The 19,358-nt window shown below is 38.5% G+C and overlaps 1 protein-coding gene across 8 annotated transcripts in view; it reads right to left on the minus strand.

The window, feature by feature from the left end:
- PARD3 (par-3 family cell polarity regulator) overlaps window positions 1-19,358 on the minus strand; it is a gene marked incomplete at both ends in the record, with an annotated part of 453,991 nt that overhangs the window by 131,559 nt on the left and 303,074 nt on the right. For all 8 annotated transcript variants that reach the window (XM_080340305.1, XM_080340306.1, XM_080340304.1 and 5 more), the window contains 2 exons: window positions 8,579-8,795; window positions 14,016-14,243. In XM_080340305.1, the coding sequence (XP_080196431.1) occupies window positions 8,579-8,795; window positions 14,016-14,243 (445 nt within the window). The remainder of the gene's footprint in view (window positions 1-8,578; window positions 8,796-14,015; window positions 14,244-19,358) is intronic.

Below are 19,358 nucleotides of genomic sequence, written 5' to 3' on the forward strand. Positions count from 1 at the left end.
AAATATACCTCAAATCATCAGGGAACTGTGGGGGCAGTAAGTCCCTGAGGGGCTGATTCGCTGAGTCACAAATCACAAAAATCCTTTTAAATGTAAACTTTTTGAGTGACAATCTTATTGTACATCCACGCATTTTTGCTTTCATGAGAAGGACAAGTGCATGTTGATTGAATCAGATTTTTTTTTTGTACCAGTGATTATTCAGTGTATCTTGTTCCTATCTCCTTTTACCATGACAAATGCTTTTCACCAGGAGAGTGGTTAAGTGCTGGAACAGGCTGCTGAGGGAGGCTGCCGAGCCTCCATCCTTGGAGATGTTTGAAACTCAACTGGGCATGACACTCAGCAAGCGGATGAAACACTGAAGCCTGAACTGCTGCGAGCACAAGTTGAACCAAGCAGGGCTCCCTTTCTGCCTGAATCACTCTACGAGTGCAGTATTTTCAATATCTCTTCAGTTCCTCTGACTTCTATCTTTTCTTCCCCTCCAGAAGTAGTCATCAGAGGATTCAAAACAGGGGAAATACTATTTGCATACCCTATTAGAATTATGGTTTTATTTTTTCCTTCTCTTATTCTTTCTACAAAACTTTTGTTCCTCTTATTTTTCCCTGAAACAATTAAAAAACCTAAATAAGTTCCCTGAATGCCTTATACCCACTATCTTCCTCCTACATTGAGGGAATGCAGGGCCTCACAGAATATTTCTATTCTGGTACATTCTCTTCCAGAAATCATACTGGCTTATACCCATTTTGCCATTTCCACTGAAATATTTTTATACGGTCCTTAACGACTACCTCTCTGCACAACAGTAGGACGCATGGGAATCCTCATAGGAGGCACCAGTGTGCCAACGCACTGCGAACACAGGTCATAAGTTAAACACAGTCATAAGTTCGAGCTTTTTCTTCTAGAAAAGGAACAGCTGTCCTGCAGCTGCCAACTAAAGTACCTCAAGTAACTATGACTTAATAGCTGATGTCATCTTTTTGTATAAAAATACATTAAGTTGCATTAATTTTCTTCTAAGACAACGTTCCTATTCCTGTTTTTAAAAAGGATTTTCGAAGACTCTGCTTTAAGAGCACCATCTACAGCATCCATAATGTATACTAATGTACAGGTGCTATCAGTAGTAAATTAAATCTCCAAAGAACACTTCCAACAGATAAAGGAACAAATATCATTGATACAGCTTTTCATCTAACACCCTCTTCACATCTCAAGACAGTATTTATTTACCATACTTTGTTAGTGACTAGCATACTGCCTAGTTAGTCTTCAATTATCACATCAGGTGGAGGAAAAAATCCTATTTCTATAGGAGCTAAAACTGAAATTAACTTTGAATCTCTGAACTGTCAACAAATTCTCTGAAAAGGCTTGCTTTGCAGAGATTATAAAGTAGGTGTCATCCTTGACACTTGTGTTCTATATTCATCCGGCAGGCCGGGAAGAGAAGCGCCGTAGAGCGCCGGGCGGGATGGTGGAGGGCTCAGCTGTCACCCCGCCTGCCTCCTGCGCTTGCTTTGCAGGCGGAGACGGTGCTGTAGGTGTCAAAGGTTATCTATTTAAACTCACTGACAAGAAAAGGAAGAATACTGGGAGAATATGTTACCATCCACTATGAACTCATCTCTAGTAACAGGTCATCCTGACACTTACTTCTGGATGATACAAACAAAAGCCTTGATTCTATTCAAATTAAAAAAAAAAAAACAAAACAAAACAGAACCAACACATATGATATATACCCATGGGATTTACATGTTCAAGATTTACTCTGGGAAAAGCCAGTGTTAAGAATACATAGAGCAAAGCCCTGCTTTCTGTCAGAATGACAAACTAGAAAGTCACAAACGATTACGTTAATCTGTCACTTCAAATCTCCCTCGCACAATCGCATACCACTGCTCTCTGTGTTTCATTTAAAAATTGCAGAGTCTACTAACCACTTTAAAAAGCCGCATTCCTTAAATCCCTGACAGATTATGTGAGATTGTTTGGTTTAGAAGCACGAATTTGCCATTCTGCTGCCCCCCACCCCAATGACAGCTCAGTCAAAAGCCGGTGTGGCTGGGGCTGCAGGCAACGAAACTCAACGTTTCCTCAGCACAACTGATTCCACCAAGCAGAAGAAAATGGGAAGGCGGAGAAGTGCAGAGCAGAATGAAGGAGCATGGCTCGCCTTTCCAAGAGAGAAAAGCTATTTTCTATCAAGCTTATCTTTTTCAGTCCCTTATTTGCTTTTAATTGGAAAGAAGGAAGTGAAGAATATGAAAATGCTTTGAAAGACATTTATAAGAGTCCTGGGTAACTGTCTGCATCAAAGATGACAATTCGCTGCATGGCTGATTTCATTTGAAAGGCTTTTCTGATTCTGTTCATCCCACAGGCTGGACATAACTTTGCAAACAGATCAGGACAAAGTAGCCCAGAGCAGCACGGTAAATAAGGTGTCATTAGCAGTGTCTAACTTGCAGCCAGGATGAGGACTGTGCTCCTCCTCTGAAGCTTGAAAAGGCATCACGCTTGTAGCCTGCATCTGGGATTGCAGCAGGTCATGCATTTTCTAGCTGGTGGCAGAAGAGGGGAAGCAGATGTGGACTTAATGATAGTCGTGCCAGCTGGTTCATAGTAGTAGCAGGCAAAAAACAGAGCCCCAGATTCCATTTACCTGAGCAATGACCCAGCTCAGTGTTTCTGATGAAAGTCTCAGCACAAGCACTGCAAGCTGTCGGCGATGTTCTCGGATGAGGATTAGCAAACCCAGGCACATTGCAGTGTCCGAGTAACATGCTTCCAAGTTTGAAATGATACAACCGACAGGTTTTTAAGCAATAACCTCCTCCTCTGTACTCTAAGGCTCAAGATTTATGCCGTTTGTGCTATGAGCAGAGCTCTAAAGAAAAAAAAATCCAACTCTCAGAGCTCGTTCCCATGTTTTCTATTAAGACCATACATCAGTAAGTGTAATTTACCAATATGAAGTCCTATTAGTCATGCTTCCAAGGAAAATGCCATTATTGCTGCCTACTATGTTACTGAATGATGAAAATCAGACCACAGATTTTATTTTATCGAGTTTGAGGTATTTGCCAGTCCTGTTGATTAGGGTATAATTCAACAGTATTTTACACAACTCAGATACCTTTTTGTCATGTGCCTGCTTAAAAGTCTGAAGGTTGTTATTAAATGAAAGAGAAAGAAGGTAATTACTAAATCAATGGTATAACCCTTGTGATTTGCTTTTCATCTCTTCACAGACATTTTGATGAAAAACTTAAATGAAAACCAGAGTAGGCAATGCAAGGGAGTCATGTAACAAGCAACAGAAATCCACGTAGGTTATTCTCCCAAATGCCCAGTCAGAGGCCTCAGATGGCTAATGTGGTTGAAATGTGTAATTCAAAGCTACAAATGATATGTTTATGAATCTGGACATGTCCAGTGCACCTTGGAAGCAGCTGGGGGAGGCGGGGAGAAAGACAACAGTATATCTGATTTCAGCTAAACAAGGTTGCAAACTGAATTATCTGTTTCCTCTCACAGAACTAGAAGCTGCCACACTGCAAAGCTCCCAGTAATCATTTTAAGTGTAATTAAATCTAATTAGGATTAGCTTTTAATGGTAATCTAGGAATACTACATTTGCATTGGCTATCCAGAGCATTGATTTACCCACCTGTATGCTACCACAGTTAAGTGAGGAATTAAAGTTCAATTACCATATGCTACAGCTTTACATTTACATTTCAACATTACAGGACAGCCTAAAAACACCTATGCACATGGTTAACTTTAAGCATACTATCTTGTTCCATGAACTTCAAAACACAGTGCTTGCGTTCCCCATTGAAAAGTTATGTTTATGTGGGACTGAGGTATTAATTCCGACAGCAGAAAATTTATTTATTTCGTATCATATACTTACCCACAGTTGTTTCAAATGATATGACAACCATTTCATAAGCAACCTCCAAAACCAATGCAGATATTTTCTTGCTTAAACTCAAGGTTAAGACACAATGTATATATCCCACATCTTTTGTTTTCCTCAGCAGTTCCCCATGTAAAATCAAGCACACTATTTGTATTTGTAAATCCTTTGTTATCTGATCATATAGATGTCTACTTGTTTCAGCAGGTTTTTATTATCAAGCAGTGATTGTCTCTCCAATATTTTCAGCAAGATGTGACAAGATAGCTTGGCCTCCCTACTTCTTTCTTCCCTTTTGAAACCCAAAGCTGCTTTTTTTCCCTCCTTAGTCTCAACATCTTGGTTGCTCAGTTTCTAAAGAAGTTATTCCACAGATATATCCTTTCCTGAGACTGATCACTTGCTGGACATAATTTTTCTACCATAAAACTATCCAATGAAATTTCCCCTATACAAACTCCCCAGTACAAGTATGGCTGCCTGCTTCCTTGCAAACAAGGTAAATGCTCTCAAAAAATGGCATAATAGCAGTGGTGCCACTGTCTTATAGAACCACGGTTTAGGCATGACCATAGAGGAAATTATATTCGGCTTGAGAAAGATGTGGAGCTACCACTTCATTTGCCTGTCACCTACTACTTCACCCATCCCAGTCACCCATCTCGAAATTATATCCAAGCTTGTACACTGGGAATAAGCATGAATGAAGTACAGGGATGTTAAGTGATCATCTGTACCACAGTAGAGTGTCATTTCATCATCACCCAAATCCTGCAAATAAGAATAGTCTCAGATGTCCCTGTCTTACATCCTGAGGACACGCACTTTCGTAAATGAAAATACCCTGTACGTGACAGTGGCAGGAGGAGGGGAAAAGAATGTGGCATATACAGTTTTCTCTCTGAGGAATGTCAAAGAACTGCACAATATAGAAGCCTAACAAATTAATGTATCCCTACCAGCACTGATTACTGATGAACTGTTTGAAACTGTGTAGTCTTTCTTAAGGCAGCACTACAATGACTTATTTATCAACTGCTTGTTTTTTTCAGGTTGATTTTTATCAAGCAGCAAAATCTCTACTTAAAAATAAACAAAATCAGGCTCAGAAACGAGTGAAAGCATTTCAGATTGCACTTGGAGAAGCACATGGATTTTTATAATGTTTCCATGTCAAAACATACATTTACTTAAGCAGCTTTAGTGAAACACAAAAACCCGCAAAACTTAGTGTCAGCTTTCCAAAAACTATTTTCTCAGCTGACAGTGCCCAGCCAGGCACCCCCTAAATGCCAGCAACAGAGAAGAAGGAACTGCACAGCCTCCCCCTGGTATAGGATTAAAGCCATAGGACATGGCGCATCACCTACTGCAGGGATAAGAAGGACAGGAATGATGTAGCTATTCAGGTAAAATAAATATATTCAGGTGTGAGTAAAGCTCTGCAGCATCTGCATTGCCTCCAATAGACTAATATTTTTATTTACTAGGTTAACTTTTGCCCTATATTTGTCTTTGAAGAGAAAGATTGATCAGCCAAATGACTCATTTAAATAAATTATTCTGTTCTGCCCTGAAATGTCCATTTGAAAAAATAAATACACACATGCTAAAATTTATTTCACAGTGAGAAGGGTGAACTTTCAGACTGTCCACAGCCCAGTGTCAGCAAAGGTCCTCTGGAAATACCGTGAGTTGTGTGTGGCAGAGCCATGCAGGCTGCACCCTACGCTTTACAGTTCTGCTTCATGGTTACGTCAATCCTCTTCACTGTGTTTGATACAAGCGCTAAAACAATGGAAGTGCTTAAAAGATTTACTTATGATTTTAACCTGCTACGCGAATCATCCGGGGATTTCTTGGAAATGATGACTAGATGCTGAAGGATAAATGTAACCTAGGGTTCCCTAGTGGGAGTTTCCATCTCACAGTACAGTTTAATGAAGATCCCAGTAGCAAATCCTAAGATTTTAACTGAAGGCAAGGAGACTTATTTTTATATATCACATAGACTCCACTTTATGAGCTGCCAGTTTGCATATAGGCAATAAAAAGCCCCTTGGCTGAACACAGACGCTGGAATAAAGTGTCAGTTAACAGTAATTTCATCCTGCAAGTGTTCTTGCCCATTCAACCAAATGAAGAAAGATTATTTTAAGATAAGAGCACTGAAAGGGAAGAAATAAAGTGAAAAAGGAGTAAAGAAAAGGAACTACAAAGAAATCACAATGTTACACAGAACCAAAACATCCAATTATGCTTTGATCATGGCTTGAATTTTAAATGTTACTGTCATCATTATTTTCTATTTCACAATTACTTGATATCTACAATATATGTCAGATGTACAGAAAAACAAAGCATGTTATAGGCAGAAGCACTAGCTTATCTTGCAGACATAATAAAGCCCATCTCAACCTTATTGAGAAGCCTGTCAACAAAGCAAATCAAACACTGAGTGGAAATGAGGCATAATGCCTGATTTCTTCAATCAGCTTTCCTGTTTGCCAGGAGCACCTCTCTTGGGTGGGCTGACAAGGTGCAAGCTAATTTACAGATCCAGGAGGAGTCAACTGCATCCGGATAGCACTTCTCCCACGTTAATTAAGAGGAGATTGAAAGGTAAAGTTCACTCAGAAATGGTAGTGAGGGAAAAAAATAACTCAAGGAAATGTTGACTGTTATGAAGAGCAAACAACAAAGCGATCATCAGATCTTATCAGTCAAATTACTGTAGTTTCCAGATTAAAGATTTCAGAAGTGTTATATCGAGCCTATAGACAAGGTTATATCCTATTTAGCTGGGAGCACCTGATTACAAATGGTATTAATTTCTACTTTCACACTCGGCTCCCTCTAGAGCTTTCAAAGCTGCAGGGGAACACCAGACATCAGGCTCTAAGGCCAGAGGGCAGAAAGGATCTGACAAGCCCTCACTGAGTCAGCTCACTAAACACAATCACTGCGAGAAGCCCTCACTGATCTAGCCCTCCGGAACACAAAGTCTCCTCTCTTTGGATGAGACCCTCTGCAAGTTTGCCCCGTGCCTGGGTACCACAGCGTGCAAGATGAAACAGCTATTGCACCCGTCCTCTGCGTATAAGGACATTACGCAGGAGCAAACTGAGGATCAAGGAGCTGCCTAGACTTTCTACACGCTGTAAGCACTTTCTGACTGAAGCCACGAGATAGCAATCATGGTATCCAATATACCATGAGTATATACATAGAGTCCACAGAATTTAGCGCGTACAATTTATCTCAATTTTGCCTCTTTTGTGCTGCAGAGAAATGACAAAGACTGCAGAAGAGAACCAGTCAACATTTCGTATCTCTGTCTCTCCACCTCTCTCCCATTCTTCCCCATCACAGAGTGCAAATCTCAGCTCTAGGCTTGAATTTAGGCAGGCAGACACCCATAAGATGTAGGTTTCCCCAAGGGACTCACAGGAGAGCAGGCTGAAGTGCTCTCCTCCTGTCTGACGTGTGGGAATATCTCCTGTGACTCTTTTGGTATTCTCTGGCACATGCTGTCTAACAACCTGACATTGCTTTGTGTTTTCTAAACACATTTTCTAAGTAATATTTTCTAATTATCTAGTTTTTCTGTTAACTAATTTGGTAATACAATTCACAAACATAGAACAATTCTCAAGAACCTATGCAGTTACAAGGTAGGTACAATTAATGTTTTACAAGATAAACAAGGTAAAAGGACGAAAGTTAGCTGAAACTCTACTTGTATGTTTTCAGATGAGAACCACTGTAAATAAATCTTTAAAATAATATGGGTACTTCAAAATTAAATAATGAATCACTGCATATGCAAAAGAAAACAAACACTGCCTTAGTATTGTTTTTTCTTGGAAACATATTTATTTAATCTAGCTGGCAAAAAGAAAGACTGATTTTCTTGCTCTCTCACCCCTTGCTACAAGTAATTGAAGGTGTTTGTCATGTTTCACCATTCACCCAGAACAGCAGGGTGTCCCTCAGCAGTCTGCTCCTTGCAGATCACTTACGTCTGCTGGAGAGATGACTCCTTCCTAAAAACTCAGTGCTTGGTAAAATTCAGGTCTTTCACTGACCCTTTCTCCAGACTGTGGGTTCTCACAGCACACAACCTTATTCAGATGCTGTTTGCCTTGAGAGGAGCATGCTGGTTTTCAATCTCAAATCAATCCATCTCTTTTGCATCATGCCTCCATAATACCAAACGGCCTTAATAGTACAGCAAAGAAAAACACTCATCGAGCAACACATAAGCTTTGGGTACAGTATTAGGAACAGCACAGTTTAAGAAAAACACAAAACCAAAATTGTTTGATCTTCCAAAAGGTATGTGCACTACTTAGATATCACCAAAGACTCTTTCCAAGACCAAGCCATTCGTCAAGTAAAATCATTTTCTCCATTGCAGCCCTGTTAGCCTGCCAGCTATCATCTCTTTCTTTCTGAGCTGCTTCTCTTTCATGACAACACTCATAAGCTCAAAAATTGAGAAATCACCCTATATATATCGTGCATATATTTACATAGTAAAATATGGGCTCAGCAAACAGTCACAATATAAATGAGAAACTAAAAAATGAAACTTTTTATAATTCATTTTACATTTGATTGCAAAGCACCTACCTGAACATGTCTCCTAAGCCTTTCAACATTCCTTTCTTTGCCTTAATTTTATCCTTCTCTTTATCTCGATCTTTCTTCTTTTCCTTTCCAGCCTTTTTTCTGTCGCCTTTATCTTGGCTTCCATTCATCTGCCTCTCTAATGAGTGGGATGGTTGGTCACTTGCTGTGGACACAGATTCTCTACCAGATCTTGAGCTCTCCTCTGTATCTTCTTCCACTGAAAGCACAAATTAAGAAAAATCAGTGGGATAAGAACAAACAACAAGAGTAGTCTTTTTGTTATATTGCATAACATATCTTGAAGCAGGATACATGCACAACCAGAATTTTATTTTATTTTTTTTTCTTTTTTCAAACTCACTATCTGTTCATGTGGGAGATTTCCTGGAGTGTTCATTCGTACTATTAAGCTCTTAGAAGCAATGAATTCACCTTTGCAGAACACTATAAAACTTGATTTATGCTTTGTGAGTACCCTGAATAATGTATGGATTAACAAAGAGGATTAGCAAAGTGATGTTAATTGGCTCATTTTGTTTCAGCATCTGGATCAGTCGAGGAGAACTTTAGAAATACCTGCAAGAAGAAATAACAGCAGTGCAGCATGCCCTGTCACCAAATTCATGGTAATACTGTCATAAAAATATGAAATCATTAAGGACTGTTAAACTTCAACACGAGTCTTAATAGACTTTCTCTTGCTGCGAGTAACATAATGGTTTTGTCGCACCACTTCATTTCCTACAGCAGTTTAAAACACATCATGCATCATGATTTTTATTCTTGGTTGAGATGGGGCAGCCTGGGTTGTTCAGGTGGGGAGGCCAAGGCTTATATAAGGAAAAAAGAATCATTTTTTAGCTTAGCATATGTTAACTACTACTATTTATTATTATTCCTACTAATATTATTGTTTCAAGACCTCAGCGACTCTTCTACAGCCAACAGAAGTGTGCAATTCTTCTGAAATTTCTCATACATAGACCACTGTAGAATATAAACTTGGTTTTCTTAGTCATCATTCACATTCATCTTACAAGTAATTTACTGAACCTGAAAAAATCTACAAATCACTGACTGAAAGCCATTCAATACAGTCCCTTCTCTCTCTCAGATACCTGCCTGCAAAATCTCCTTTATTCATTATTATTACAATACAGAGACGTGTCCAATAGACTTAGTACTTATTCACTGAGTAGCCCAAGATTTCTATAAATATTGTCCAACCCTGGAAGATGAAATAAACATATTTCAAGAAAAACATACCACGTCAGATAAATCTTAACATTAATAACTATTTTTTGAATCTCAAGTAGTAATCTGAAGCCACCAGGAAAAAAAAAAGGACAGGTCTTGGCATTTCATGGTAACTTGTCTTTAGGTCTGTTATGAATTAAGTAGATTACACAGCTTCTCAACTGTAGGCACAGTTTTAATATTCAGATAATTCTATTTTAGAAAATTAATAGGCCTGTCCTATACATGCCTCTGTACTAGTTGTACTTGTACTTTTTTTGGTCACAGTGTTTCTTAATCAATGTCTGGGATGATATTTACTTATTATTAAAAGAGTAGTTGAAAATCACTTTGGAATAGAGATGCTAATTTTTTGCATGTTAATTTATAGCTACAATCTGTTCTGGTTAAAACCAACTAGACATTTAAAAGATGTACTTGCAAACGAATATAATTAGAAAAAAAAATGCATTACATTTCTGACAAATTCTGAAGTCAAGTGTATACTTGGTACTTCACTGCTAGAATTTTAAAGATTAATCAGTTTTGACCTATGGTTGTTCATATTCATAGAACAATACATTAAATTAATCCTAAACATGTATTAAGTGTACTGTGCTATGTTGAGCTGCTGAACAACTTGTCATAACAATGCTTGCTCTTATCATTTATTTTGCATGTTCTATGGAGATAATACTGGCTCCTTTCTACACTTGTGCTGCAATAAATATTTGTCTATCATACACAGTTTGCTTGCAATTAACCCTATAGCTTAGACTGAGCCCTGTGAACTTGAACGCCTGTTCTCCTGGAGTAAATGCTGGTGTCTCTATTGGACTAAAGAGATTTCCAGTTTTCTTAGAAGGACTCAACACGAAGAAACTTTTTCCACTTTTATGTAGCACAGTCATTCTGCAATTAACATATACCTAATTACTAGTGTTTAGAACAAATGCAAATGCTGCTCAATTAAAATTCAAGCCCAGGCTACAAATGAAACTCCTAATTTTTGTTAAGTTGCAGTAATGACATCAGGTTACTGCAAAACACAGAATGTATTTGTTTCGGTGCTGTTATTTCCTTCCTTTCGTGCAACCTCCTGCCTCCCCATGCGGGATGCTGAAGCCAAAAATTAAATCGGAGTATACTTTAAACATCAATTAAATCTGAGAACTAGTGTCATTTCATGAACCACACTGTACTAAAGAGAAAACATAAACAGGTATTATGAAGCTATTCTCCTAATTAGGCCATAAAACAGAAAAGATGCACATGAGGAATCAAAGCTACTTAATGTGAAGCTATTTTGCCACTAAGCTCCTAGGCCTCTTATTGTGATATTTAATACAGCCCTAGATTCTAGCAATTAAGATTCAGCAAAAGATTAGAAAGCTTTGTTGATCTCTCCCAGTCCAAATGCCTTGTTCTCATTCAGGACACTAAAGATAAACATTCTGCTTCCAGTGAGCTATTAAAAGTATTAAGAGAAGAAGGGAAAAAAAAAAAAAGGCATGAAAAATGACCTGTAAAAGCTGAACTCCCACACCTTTCCACAAATGCTATGTCTTTACATCCATTAAATCATCTCAAATTCTCAAATACTCTTTAAAATGTTGTCCCAGATCTGGTCACTGCTGCCCGACTTTCATCCTACATTTAGTAATTTAAGAACACATTGTTCCAAGGCCAGGAAATACATTCAGAAGAGAAAACTGCTCCTTTCCCACACGCGCTGCCTGTATTTTTATGACTTTCATATTTGGGGTGATGACATGTTAAGAATTCCTCTACACAATTTACTGCAGAGCTATTATTTGCTACTCCAAAGAGGATCACTGTCTGGAAGAAAGAAGTGGTCTTGAAACACTGGTGGAGAAAGGGGGAAAAATCAAGTAAGACAAATGAATCCAACCTCAAGGGCATCAACAAATTGACCACCAACATGTTTTCCTGTGTTTTGTAATGTAAGAAAGCCACATTTTAATTTCAAACAATTATTGAATAATTAAATACAATTTAATTATGGCAGCAGTGAGGCATTATTTATGTCAGAACCAGATTGTTAAACTAACTTCTACGTATTTGTATGTGCCCAGACTTTGTCTAGCAGAAGAAACCATTTGGTTAATTGTCTGGAGCCTGAGGACACATATCATGGAGCAGACCGAAGTTGCTTTCAGTTCTAACATGGACACATTCTCATAAAGACAGACCTGAGGACCTGCCATTTTGTGCTGGTCCCAGGCAACATATGGCTGGGCCAGCCCTAAGGTCTCACAGCCACCATGAGAAGTGGAAGACCCTGAGGACTGAATTCTGTCCAAACAACTTACTATATGTGCTTTGCTACTCACCTGCTTCTACTAAACTGGCTCTGCACATTTCTGGGTTACTTCCTAGATGTTTTATTGTAATATGTGGAAGCTGCTAACACACAAGCAACTCAACCAAATGTGTTCTATGCATATATTATGGTTGGACCCAATGGTCTTGAGGGTCTCTTCCAACTGGAATGATTCTATGATTCTATGACATAGCTTGGTCACCCTTTGCTCAACCTTTCTTTGCCATGTAAGATTTGAGAACAGCCTCACTCTTGCTCTGCCATGACAAGAGATGGCTCTTGGTCCACCACATCTAGATAGCTTCCTCCATACAGAGAGATGAGGGCAAAGACTGACCCCACAGCATTTCCACTTTGCCTGGTTTCTCCTGCTCCCAGTAGAAACTTCCTTGCTGCTCTCTATGCCTTGCATCAACAAGCTCAAAACCCCTTACAGTAATCTCATAAACCTATACTTACCTAGAAAGTGTTTCATGACAACAGTATTGCTATATTTTTGAGCAAATGAAGTTAAACCATCTGCAACTTCTGGATAAGCCTTGGAAATCTGATGCCTCAAAACAGGATATTAGTATCAGCGTGCTTACAGCAAACAGTGCCTTTTAGAAAAACATGGTCTAAGGTCCCAAAAGACCATCGGCGTGTAGTCTGGGGGAATGACCAGGATCATACACATTTTCTCAAGTCTATTCTGCTCCTGGCCAGAAACAGAGTGACAGCCAGCAGCACCAGGCCAGCATTTAGCCTCACTGCTGCGTGAAATTGCCAGGTGCTGGAAAAGTAAAGCAGAATTAATTCCATCCATAACTACCTTTGAGAAAAGTGACTGGCAAAATGACCTCCCTTTCAGTCTCAGAACACCTTTAGAAACAGGCAGATTTAAAAAAAAAGGCAAAGAGTTTAAAAAAAATAAGAGAGTGATTACACAAGTAACTTATAAAAGAATGGTAGGAAGTGACACTTATGAAACAGACTTTCTGAAACTAAAAAAATTTAAAAAGAGCAGAGAGTGAAAAATCTCCTTCTAAGCATTTTCTGTTAGCATTCATTTTTTACTACTTCAGCCTTGCTACCATCATCTTCATTCATAAACTTCTAACTAGCTGCAGGTTGAATAAAAAAAATTCTGCTGGTATGTGACAAGTTGAAAGTAGTACAACATGAAGGTTAAAAATTCAATGATTTTAGTAGAGCCTCTGATTGAGGTAATTTACCATTCACACTATTTTCATTCAATACAAGTTGTCATTTTACCAGCCCATTCTTACATAGTTCAATAATGATAAGGTTAGCTTTGAAGTGATTCTTTTATGTTAATGACATCCTCCACATGTTGGGTCATACTTCGGGTTAAAAAACTGAAAATGTAAATGAATGCCCATTAGGGTGGGTAATAGCTGATCATTAACTTTATATTTTATTAGATCTGCCAGCCTTACTCTAATTAAAGGACAGTAATTTCTTTTTTTCCCCCAGACACTACAAATGTGCTCTTTCAAAATTATATGCACATATTTTTGTAACATGAATTCAGTGTTTTTTTTATCTTTCTGCATAATTCTTTTTTTCTAATTTACATTAGTAAATTAATTAGCTGTCTTAGAGAAAATTTTCATAGTAATTCAAGTAAACACATTCCTAATAATCTTATTTCCTTATTTTAGAAAGGAAGGAAGCTGCAGAGTGTTGCAATCTGTTAATACATATGAAGGAAAAAAGCCTGAAAAAAAACTGATGAAGAGAAGTTAGTTCTATTCTTTAAAAATCCTAAAATTATCTTCTACTACTTTTAATCACTTTCTAAAGGAATTAACCAACATTGTTAGCATTCTTCATGTACAGCAATAGTTTACTTACAAGTTTCCATGCCCTCGTCATCATCATCTGCTACAGGTTTATCATATGATTTGTCTATGGCAGCTCTGAAGCTTTCATTGCAGCCTCGTCCTCGGATAATTCGCGGGCGCGGGCGGTGGAAGGGAATGTCACCATTGAGAGTCACCTCAGCAACGGCTGTCTGCAGACTTTCTAATGAGCTGGATTTCTTCAGACCTAATGAAGGCCCCACATCTCTGGTTGGGGAACCTTAGTGATTTAGGGAAGAAAAAAAAAAAAAGGTAATTAGAATTAGTATTGAGAACTGCATGCTTGATTATGCATATCCATCCTGAAAGTCTTTGGGGACACACTTAACATTATTCACATCATCTCTTAATAATCTGTAGGGAATTCTCTGCAGATTTGTTGGTCTCAGAAGTGAATGAGTACGTCAAGTCACAGTCAACAAAACCGACAACATTAGCAATGTCTGGGTTTTCAAATCAGTGAAGAGAGACCAAAATACATTATTACGATTTTAACAATTTGAATGATAAGGTAATCATGGGGCTTTAAAAATATAGTTCATAAAGACAGCAGAGATATATATCTAACAAAATTTTAAAATCTCTATTAATTATTTTTGTTTTGAGCAGAAAATGACATCTGTACCAGCAAGTGATGAACAGAGAGTGGATTATGGGCAGGAACCCTATTGTGTTTACAGTAACAGTCTTTGCAAAGTAGCCTGACTTCTGGCTTCAAGGAGCATGTCGTTTGCTTTTAATCGAGTTTTAAAGACTTGCATCAAATTGCTAACAATTTCATAAAGAAATGCTTCTGAGAAACATCAGTTGATTTGCTGAGATTTCATGAAGTTGTTTAAAAATATCTGTGCAAAGGATGCGATTAGTCAGGCAATACCAGTTATCCAGCTGGAAAAGCAGCACATTCCCGGCAGTCCCCAGGCTGATGTTTGGGCAGCACTACAGCTGGGGCAGGGGCAGCTCCTACAGCTGCAGCACAGCTGGAGTTGTGCCAAGAAAGCCCCAGACAGTGTTCTGCAAAAACCTTTCCCCATCTGAACTTCTCAGGTTTGTGGACTAAATGTCTAGCCTCTGTTTTTAGATACAAGCACTCACAGTGCAAATCAGCTGACAATTGCACAATTAGATCTCATATTATTTTTAAAACTGGCAGAAATCTTTGCAGGAGAAAACAAACAAAAAAAATCACTGTATTTATTTGAAGTTATTTTATTCAAAAGTGCAGTATGGTCTTGGCCAGATTTTCCATAGGATTTGCGGCTAGAGAGAAAGATGACGTGGGACATCATCATAGCCACATTTCCTGAAGTTATAAGACCAGAGCTCTCACCTACAACATGGAAAATCCACTTTTTTCTTTGCCTAAAGGTAGCAGAACAGAGAAGGGCGCTGTGGCACAACAGCTGTCCCAGATGGTGGGTTGTTCCTCAGTTGATATCACAACTCTTACAGAGGCACAGATACAAAATCACTTGTGCCAGCACAGAGACAGAGCCAAGAACTGAACCCTCAGGAATGGCAAACCAATGAACAATGCATTTGTAAGCAGGGTCTTGTGTGAATAATGCAATAAAGGAAAAAAAAAATAAAATAAAGTATTTATCTCAGAAAAATATAAAGTACTGGAGTTGATCCCTATTCTGGTTGATATTAGGAAGGAGAAGAGAGACAGCATTTGTCACTGTTCTTAACAAAGGTATATGAAGTCACCTTACATTGGGGAAGACTATTACTACCCTACTACTACCAGCTTCTGTCACTGTTCACTATTGGTTGGGGAGGAAGAAGGTCACTAGACCTACAGAAGCGATGCCGAATAGCAGTATGACAAGCTGTTTGTAAACTTGGTATGAGATGGAGCAAGAGCAAACACTTCCATTCAGCTATTAACAGTCTGAGCAATTAAGTTAAGCTGAAATCCCTCAGGTCAAATAAAGTCAAACAGCAGCTGTCAAAGTATTTCTTTTCAGTTGCCCTACGGATAAGATGAACTTGTAAACAGAAACAAAAGAAAAATCTTCTTTCACAGGTCTACACAACTCTTGTAGTTTGGTTCCCCCAGTGGTCCAAAGTCTTGCTGTTTGGACCCTCGGCCAGAAACAAACACACCTCAGCAACTGAGAAATTTTATCTTGATGAATTCACTTCTCCTAGAAGAAGCCACCCTCACTTACATCCCATCCTTGTTGGAGTGCTGATGGTCACCAGGATGGTTGGGGGCCCAGAGCAGCTGCTGGGATGAACAATAGCAGCCAGCTGGGACAAGGAGGGTTGGTGGCTTCCCAGCTGCACAAACAAAACACAGGCCAAGTTCGCCAAACTTCTGAATATGGGCTGAAGTCTAAGGCAAGTATTTTCACTTAACGTTCTCTTTACCAAGTAAGAGAACTCCAATTTAGACTGCCCTATAAAACTGCCCACTTTCTAGCACATGCCAAAATCTGCTGCTCCTCTGCTAATGCCCGCAGTACACAAGAAATTAGATTTTATTTTGTTTTTTTTTTTTTGCTTTTCAAGATTGTATCTTGTTAAAAACAGTCCATGAGACAGGAAAAAATGAATGTAACATTTTGAAGGAAAAAAAAGAGGAAATGGGACAATCGTATATAAACCAGCTGTTTGACAGATTCAATTTCATATACAAAAGGAAAGGGTATCCTCTTACATGGCAACTTACTGTAAACTTCCTTATTCCAGATTCTGCTTTGCAGCCTTCTGAATGGAATACTCATATATCTTTTCCCAATTACTGAGTGGCTCTTTTTGTAAACAGTAATTATAAAGAAGGCATTTATGTGCCCATTTAATGTTCATGAAGGACATTTAAAAGTTCCATTTCCTGCCACCTAGTACAGATCTTGGTGAGAACTATGTTTATGCAAGTTGTGCTTTCCCAAAGGAAAAACTAGATGGGATATGACTTAATGTTCCTTGAGTACTGTAAAACTAATAATGGATTACAGAAATGATAGGAATATTTATTGAACTTGGGTGGCCACGGACACAAATGTGGACAGGCTGTGGAATTTGAAAAAGGGAAACGTCCTTTTGCAAGCAATTTAAGCATTGTGATCATAAAGCTATGTATATTTTAATACCTTCACTATCTTCTATGGCCACTTCATAGCAAGTCTACTATTTTCAAAATATACAGCTAAGCTTCTCTGTAAATTGAGTGAATTCAGAATTTATTACTAGAATTCATGAGTCAGAAAGTGAGTTGTTTACCCATAATCCGATGAGAAACAGCAAACTTTTTTTAAGATGGATTCTGTTTAAAATTTATGAGTCACATCAAAACCTTGTTTTCTAAATACAAAAACGTCAGCATTTTCTTCCAGCCTTTACAGCACTGGTGGTAATCATCAGAAATGTTATCTGCTCAGAACGACTTCTATTTTGACATCAGAATTTAAAGTAGAAAAGAAAAAAAAAGAAGAGAAAAAGACACATCTACCTAAAGCGTCTTTATATGACTGAGGGATGAAAGAGATTCTTTTATCGCTTCTAAAATTTGAAGTTTATCAAAATTTGCCTTTCCAACAATTTTCTTAAGCAATACCCTTTGAGGCAGGTCCGGCCCAGTGTCCCAGCAGTGCTGCTCCCGCAGACCCCCCTGTCCCCTGCGCTGCCCGTGCAGCTCCACCCTGCGCCCCCAAATCCTCGCCATCTCTCCAGGGTTCTGCAGGCCGCTCACACCCCGCCAAGCAGAGCCCCTGCCCGCCACACATGCACCACCGCTCGTGTCCCCAGCTGACCAACCCTTGGGGACCATGGCCAAGCCCTGCCCTCCAGGCCATGCAACCACCCTCTGCTCATGCCGGGCCTGCGTGCAGCTGCCATCACCCGGCGCTGAGCGCCCAACGCGGAGCTCCACAGCACACACACATCCAGAGAGACATTAAGCACACACAGATCACATTAAGCCTACGTGCTGCTCCCTGCTCCAAGCCCTTTGTTCTTCCCTTGTGCTGATGCTGTTTAACAACTCATTACGCTTCCACTTCTCTTATATAAAGTATTTACACAGTGCCACACATTCGCTTGGGCAATTTGCAAAGGCAAAAAGCATGGTGTCAAAGGATATATAATGTTTCCTTCAGTGTTTCCTTCAATTACTACTTTTAAAAGCTGCAAGATACATTTTTTCATCGGCATTTTAAAATTATTTAAAATACTATTTTTTTGTTTCTGAAATATTGTTTTTATTAACTTCAAGGTTAAATGCTACCAGGAACTTATGTCAAAAACTTCCCTCAATTTGATTAAACCAGTTTTGCAAAAGCACAAAGTGTACTTTCTAAGCACTTTCTTAAAGGACATTAGCAGTGAGTCTATTGATTTACTCACATCTGCTCCATTAGATTTGATAAATTCTTCTATTTCCAGTTCAATCAATAAAATAAAAGTGTGAAATTTTGGCTGGAGAGGGCAAAGGAAGAATACGGCAAGCAACCACATCAAAAATGCGTCTATTTAATAAAACAGCTAATTTTAAAAGCATTGCGTAAAAATAAATAAATAATTTAAATAAATTTTCTTTGACTTTTTTCTTTCTTTTTCATTTTGTGATGTGTATGTGGAAAAATAAGCAGCTGGAACTATAGTATGCCTGGAACTCAATAAATGAGCCATGCTCAATTGCTACTGAATATACTTCTAACCTCTAGGATGAACTGTAAACACTGCAAGGATTAGGCACTTCAAGTGAACTATAGAAAGAAAAACAATTAAAAATCTATTGCAGTAACTAGGGCTGGTGAGTTGTACGCTCACCTTTTCAGCCAATACTATTAAGTCCAACATTGACTGTAACAGAGTTTGTTTTTATTTTTTTCTAAAGTAAATATATGCTGAAGTTTTCTGGTTCCTAGAGTTCATTCAAACATAGTTCACCACACATTTGAAGCATTTTTTTTCTTAGAACCAGATGATTTTTAAGCCAAACTACAGTAAGTGGTTTATTTAACAACCACATTCATCTTCAGTAATGGGAGAAATCCAGTGTTTATATACAAAACCTGGTTAAAAGCACACAAGATAAATAAAAGTAGGGTAAAAGGTGTTTTGCCTTTTTTCCAGCCACTGAGCTTTTGCACACAAAATATGTAACTGCTCACTCCAGATGGTTACGGTCATGCTCTTTCACCCAAGTTGTCTGATTTGTCTCTTTTTTGGAATTTAATCCAGGTGTAACACACAGAGAAAAAACTACACTCAATTAATACCACTCTCTATTAATATCACCAAAGACACTATGCACTTTTAAATCTAAATATCATACTTTACTAAAACACACTGGTTTTACACCATTCTAATCACATCCCATTCCAAT

This window comes from Nesoenas mayeri, assembly GCF_963082525.1.
Source record: "Nesoenas mayeri genome assembly, chromosome: 2".
NCBI classification, from domain to species: Eukaryota; Metazoa; Chordata; class Aves; order Columbiformes; family Columbidae; genus Nesoenas; species Nesoenas mayeri.